Source organism: Perna viridis, chromosome 9, assembly GCF_037379345.1.
Source record: "Perna viridis isolate PV_CMFRI_1.1 ecotype Kerala chromosome 9, ASM3737934v1, whole genome shotgun sequence".
Lineage (NCBI taxonomy): Eukaryota > Metazoa > Mollusca > Bivalvia > Mytilida > Mytilidae > Perna > Perna viridis.
In genome coordinates, this window is record NC_142453.1 from 1,277,530 (window position 1) to 1,284,141 (window position 6,612).

General features: G+C 30.3%; 1 protein-coding gene across 2 annotated transcripts; it reads left to right on the plus strand.

Annotated features, from left to right (window-relative positions):
* Positions 1 to 391: 391 nt before the first annotated feature.
* Positions 392 to 6,286, plus strand: LOC148606043 (uncharacterized). Of its 2 annotated transcripts, XM_088546960.1 has the most exons (8): positions 392 to 480; positions 1,053 to 1,215; positions 1,604 to 1,924; positions 2,167 to 2,282; positions 2,777 to 2,960; positions 3,400 to 3,483; positions 3,905 to 3,982; positions 4,345 to 6,286. In XM_088546960.1, exons 2-8 carry the CDS (start codon positions 1,116 to 1,118, stop codon positions 4,416 to 4,418), a joined length of 957 nt encoding a protein of 318 aa, XP_088403086.1. In that variant the 5' UTR covers positions 392 to 480; positions 1,053 to 1,115; the 3' UTR covers positions 4,419 to 6,286. The 2 variants fall into 2 exon arrangements, with proteins under 2 accessions (XP_088403086.1, XP_088403087.1); XM_088546961.1 differs by lacking the exon at positions 3,905 to 3,982.
* The last annotated feature ends 326 nt before the right edge of the window (positions 6,287 to 6,612 follow it).

Below are 6,612 nucleotides of genomic sequence, written 5' to 3' on the forward strand. Positions count from 1 at the left end.
GTTTCCTTGGTATTGGTAACAATTCATAATGCTATTCATAAAAAATGGACTATGTTTCTCTGTTTCTCTGTTTCATTACATGACATATATTTTTGTTTGTAATTATCACTATAGCTACCTTGTTATGTAATTACTAAATATAAAAATCATCATATGCACAACACAGGAACAGTAATGAAGACACCATATATTTTTTACAACTTGAACTTGTATTTTAGCATTCCTAAACGTCATTAGAAGTTTTCACACAGGTATACAAGTTTACTTGGAAAAAGAAACAATAAGAAGAACACAGCCAGAATCATATCTTCCGTTTAGCAAATACAAAAATGACAATATAAACACCCTGGTCTATTCATGAATGGTAATTTTTTAAACACTAATGAGACATCAGGGAATTCCCGTGTAAATTTAGTATAACACGTTGAAATTTAAATTTCAGATCATAACATTAAAGTATTATTAAGAGAAAATTATCAGGTTAGTGTAAATCTTTTTTTTTTCTTTTAATAATTTCAATGTTTTTGAATCATCAAATTTTGTACGCAGTACTACAGACTTTAATTGAATGTTTTTAATAATCGTCGACAGAACAATAATTCCAATTGAATTTAGATTTTCTTTATAAAATAATATATGATTTGAAGCTCTGAATTATTCAAATATATACATGTGTATAAAATACTGCATTTAAAAAAGAAAGTATTTTTTTGACACAATGTTATAATTTATATTTGATATATGAAATATACAATTATATTGACCGCCAATTATTAAATCACTTTTCAGTGGAAACAATAAACAGATAATTCATTACCAAAATACAAAATTGCAACTTGAAACAACAATTGATAATGCAAAACACTTCAATGGTTTGATTTCAATTAGGCTGGAGGCCGATTATTATAACGCATGAAACAGATAACTACATTGTTCTGATATACACATTTCAAAATTACTTATTTAAATGGTCATAAGATAATCATACATTCATAATTTGATCATGTTATTCTTTTCGCATGAATATAAATATACGCTTATATCATTCATAGGAGAACACATATAAATACCACTCCTACCAGCTGGCAGCCACTCTTTCCATTATAATAGTTGTCATGTCATACTACAGTTACAAATCAACAATGAATGAAACTACAATGATATCTATGACTATTATACTACCGATATTAGCAAATCCAATACAACCATATTGTGGTGAGTACCTATTGTCAAATAGTGATGTTTTTTTTTCTAGTCATATAAAGGTTTGGCATGGCTACATGTATTCTGACTTCACCTGAAATGTTGGATTTATTGGAAATGCAAAGTTTATCTTGCATGCATATACTTGAGAATACCAAAAAAGTAAAAGTATATAAGCAACCACTGGAAATTGTAGATTAGACCATTTTCTTCGATCAAAATCTCACTTTAAGCAAATTGAACCTTGTTTGGTAGCCAAAAAAAAAAAACATGCTAAATGGAACAATTCATCTTACAATTGGATGTGGGCACCTTGTACAAAGTCGAAAAAGCTTTGGTGTTTCCGTTAATTTGTTATAAATTTTTATATATGAAATCATAATATGTACATATATTACAGGTCAGCGTACTATATCATGGAAACTTGACACGAGACCGGTCATTTTGGGTCAGGATATTGAACTAACCTGTGTGGCAACTAAATGTATACATAATGACACAAAACACTGGATGGGTGGGCCGGCTTTTTCTACATTTACAATGGCTGTAAAAGGAGTTCCAATGTCAAAAAAGTATAGAATGCCAAAAGGGATAGAAGACGGGACATTTTCTCTAGTAATCCGAAATGTAACCCTTGCCGATTTATCCTATAAGTACACGTGTACTTGTGGGATGCACTGCTTTGAAAGTAATATGAATATCAGCCGCTCAGAAATTGTTGGTAAGAAAAAAATATTAAGAACCTTGCTACTGTCTTCATTACTCAAAGTAGGAAAATTTGTTGTTATTACCATTTTAGACATGAGAGCAATAAGGGACATCATACCAACTTAAATCCGAATCTTCTATTAACTTACTGAACACAAACATCATAACTAAGATACAAAAGAGCATTTTAATATTTTAGCATCAATGCTGTTGCAGCTGATTTTGAGGTAATATTGGTTTTTTTTTATTTTGCAGCATTACCTTCCAGTGAAATGGTGAAGGATAATGTTGATGTTCGGAATAATGTTTTAGATGTTAATTTCACGTTACTTAATGTTACGTCAAAACCGTACTGTGTTACTATCTTTCAGGTAATGTTCCCTTAGCATTTAGTTATTTCATTTACTACGGGTTTGACCTTTTGTTGAAAATTGATTATAGGTTTTAAGTTTCAAATAAACGTTCAGTACAAAAACGTTCTATGCGTGCTTTTATCAGCGTTTGACTTTAACTCTTAAATCCAAGGAAATACCGAATCTGCCGATCCTTTCAATGAGAGAACGCTGTCATACTCTTATCTCACATATATACTTTCAAACCAAATTATCAAATTTAACTTACGAAAATAAATGCTCATTAAGTTACAAAACTCGTGGTGTGATATTTATTGCATTTGTATATCAATATTTCTCAGGAACAGAGTAAATCACGGCGAAGACGATAAGTGCACTATTCACATCACCAGTATACTATTTTGAGAAGTTTAGAAATTAATCTTTATTAAATATGATACTATTGAAACTAAGAACTATACAATTTTTTTTTAATTTCTTATAATAAGTATGTTATTCTATATCAACTACAGGGTCAAAACATAGAAATAGAAAGTGCAGAGGAGAGTTCCATTGATAATGTAATAAAAGATATAAACTACATAAAACGCATTGCCATTTCAAAGAAAGGGTCCAATAGATTGAGAGTAGAATGTAGATCAGCGGGGCACAATGTTGTTGTCATTGATAAAGTAATCAAATACGAAATACAGAAAGGTATCCAAACTTAACTTAAATATGAACGTACTAGCATTATTCAAGTAAAAGCAATGAGCCCGTAGTTAAAACGCAGAACAAGATAATATGGAGATAATGAGTAGACTAATGAACAGACAAGACAAAAAGTGTAAATTAAGCGTTACTTATCTGCGTATAGCATGAGGTAGATGTAACCAATAAGTGGACAAAGTTAGATGCTAGAGAGACCTTATCGTCAGATATATCACTTTCCTTGGGTATCGTGCTCTGTAGTAATGGACTTCGAGTGACATTTTTGGCGGGAAGATTTATCCAATATCGTAACGTCCATTTGACACAACAGACCCCTTCCTGTCAGACTCAATTGGACGATCAAACTCCAAGAAACACATGAACCAATCTAAAAATTCAAATCCTAATGCCACATTTGTAATACACCATTTATGTTCATTTCTAGGCTTTGGCAGTTTCCCTCTTATCATTGGAGCGTGTATAGGAATTCTGATTGGTTCAGCTGCTTTAATTTATTGTGTTAAAAGAGGTTAGTTGTAAAGTAATTACAGAAATGTGCCAATTTTCAGATAAAAAAATTGATATGCACTAAGTGTACATCAAATTTTCAGATAATTCACGAACGTGCAATAAAAAGGATAACAGTAAAAAAAAACCGGATAAACAGATATAATCAAAACACAACAAAACAAACTAGAGAGGACAAAGACAAACAAACAAAACGAACAAACATGAAGCACTCCTTTTTTTCCTTACGTTGTTGGAACTATAAAAACAGTAATTTCCTTTACTATTCTGTTCTACCTCACAAACTCCCATGAACGGTACTGAGGCTTATAAAAGGATGACATGATTTCATTTGTTTCGGCAAAAAAATGTATTTCTAGAGCATTAGAGTTTATACAATGAAATGCTATTTCACGAATCCTTGTCAAATGATCTCATTTTAGCTAAATTAAGTACTAATAATGAAGCGAATAATAATAACATAACGATTGAAGAGGGACACTTGGTGACATGGGAAATGAGTAAGTATAAGTTTTATGTAGATACCAATTTAGTCCTTTGGCTTTGATTGCTTATTTGTAAGGGTTAGTTTTTGTTTATAATAAATTTATTCATTTGAAATTAATAAATATATATGATTATATGTCTTATAATCGTATTATAACAATGGCGTTATAAAATGAAATTAAAATAGCAAAACTTGCAAAAAGATATTTGTGCTCCACTTTATCAAGTTTTAGCATAAGAAGTATGCCGTTTATTTTGCTGATATGCTTTCCACGCATTGATCTTTTTTTTTATATTGTCTGAAAAATGGAATGTATGGATTTATAATTACCGGAAGCTTTCATGTCAAATTATTTCGATAACTTGTTTATTTTAGATATTACAAAACCCGCTTCTCTTCCTGTTTGTACACCAAAGGTACAAAAGAAGAAGCCACTACTGCCTCCTTGAGAACATAGGTTGTACCTAGCTGATATGTCTGAACTTTCAAACGACAGACAAAAAGAGAGGGAAACATTCAAGAAAAAACAGAACAACAGAAAAGTATAACATAATCTTATAGAGAATGTTACACAAAGTCAAGCTGTTGTGTTGACAAATGTGCATCCTACTTGCATGTGATAACATTTATGTTATTATCAATTATATATACGTTAAGTGTGTGATTCATATATGTAGCCATCATATTTGTATGCGTTCTATACAAATTATGAAACTGTCGATTTCAAAAATTTATGAAATTATCATATGCCTATGCAATACATACTGATTTATTCTACCATCATATTTGTATTTTGTCTATACAAATTGATGCAACCATCATACGTGTATGTAACATATGCACATGCATGTAACCATTTCCTTCTGTTCCATTTTACCATGAAAGACATTGTTATTTTTTGTATTTAGTGTCGAATGCGCAATGTCTAATTCTTTATACGACTCATTTTCTGCCAGATAAACTCCGAATAGATGAATACATAACTTCCAATATTAATACATATTTGTCATGTCATGAATGTTGTCGTAAAACTAATATCTTCATTGCGTATTCGTGAATAAATCAAAGAAAAATATGTCTGCCTGAGATAAAAGTAATGGAGTTAAATTGTGACTTACGTATAAACAGACATAACATATTTAATTTTGTCAAACTGCATTGTGTTTATAAATAACTATGCAATTTCTTTCGAGCAAAAATTATCGTTTACAAAAGATTGCTTGCGGACTTATTATTCTTATTATGTGAGATGATCCAAATGATTCTTAGTCAACAAAGTTCAATTCTATAAAACTTCTGTTCGATATTCACCTAAAACATGTATGGTGCAATTAATTTATTTAAATCATTTATCATTGAACCTTCTGTGCTCATTTAGTTCGGAGTCTTTTCTTTAAGTGCATATTGCAACCTATTTGATACGCTATAAATACTTTTCATTTTTTAGCTATGGTTGAAATTTAAATCAATCAATTATCAAGTAAAAAGAAAGGAAGCAATAAAAATCTTACAGAATTTCGCGGAACGCCAATAATAGTATCAGTAAAAAAAATAATAAGGATACTAAAAATAATAATAATAATAATAATGAAAACAAAACCAGACAAAAAGCCAAGCAAATTACTGATTGTAATAAAACTATTATGAATTTTTAAATGAATGGAAACCACTGCTTTAAACTAAAAAATGAAGTTTTGATTGTTTCGGAGGTAATGCGTCCTGATATTTCTGCACTCTATAGTGGCTGCATTATCATGATTGTGTTTATTTCTGAATAGCCTACACGTATGCGTTCCTGTTTAAAAAACAAAACAAAACAAAACCAAAATAAAAAATGTTCCGTTTCCTTCGTTTTTTTGGAAATCAACTATAACACAAAACAAATTTCCTTTATGTTCCTACGTTATTTAGAATGAATTTTGAATGCATGCACGAAGCAAAATATGACCCCGCTTCTAAGTGGATGCATAGTAAATAGATATAGAAATGAAACACCCTACAATAATCTCTATTGATAGACACGTAGACGCATCCAATTTGATAGATTACACTTATACAGTGTTAACAAATATGTACATAGTTTAAGTATACTTTTTACAAAAATAATAATATTTACAATCAATTTTCTAAACTTAAAAAAATGTTTTCAAATGTATGATCGTGTTATTGTAACTTCAAAATAATTACTATATTATACAAATGCACATCGTTCAAACGAAATTTTCGAAAAAAAAAAGAAGTGCTCGTGGTTTTGAACGGAGATAACCAAACTTCAGAAAATGTCTTTATTATAGGGGCCTTTATTTTGAGAGTTTTGGCTTCATACACTATTGTGATTAATTGACATAATAGAATAGCAGTAGTACACGCATTGTTTTCAAAGAATACACCACATTTTTACGAAAATCATGGGAACGTCCTCTTTTGTGATTTTTTTAACATTAATATTTCTTTTTGTATTTAGTTAGGTAGCATCCATATAAGAATGGTGCAAGATGAGTGATTCATACATAAAAAGGGTACACTGGTGTTTTACTTCCTAACTTGTTTATTTTGGTTCTTAATCATATCCTACATACAGTGATACAAGCTGTAATTGACCCAAGCTCTGAAACAGCGTCTGACGGTAGAAACTCACACTAG

Bases quoted from the DNA above. Each gene is read 5' to 3' on its own strand.
- LOC148606043 (XM_088546960.1), top strand. From the start codon at position 1,116: ATGTCATACTACAGTTACAAATCAACAATGAATGAAACTACAATGATA. The intron at 1,216-1,603 runs GTGAGTACCTAT...CATATATTACAG, and splicing joins TCCAATACAACCATATTGTG to GTCAGCGTACTATATCATGG. The intron at 2,283-2,776 runs GTAATGTTCCCT...TATCAACTACAG, and splicing joins ACTGTGTTACTATCTTTCAG to GGTCAAAACATAGAAATAGA.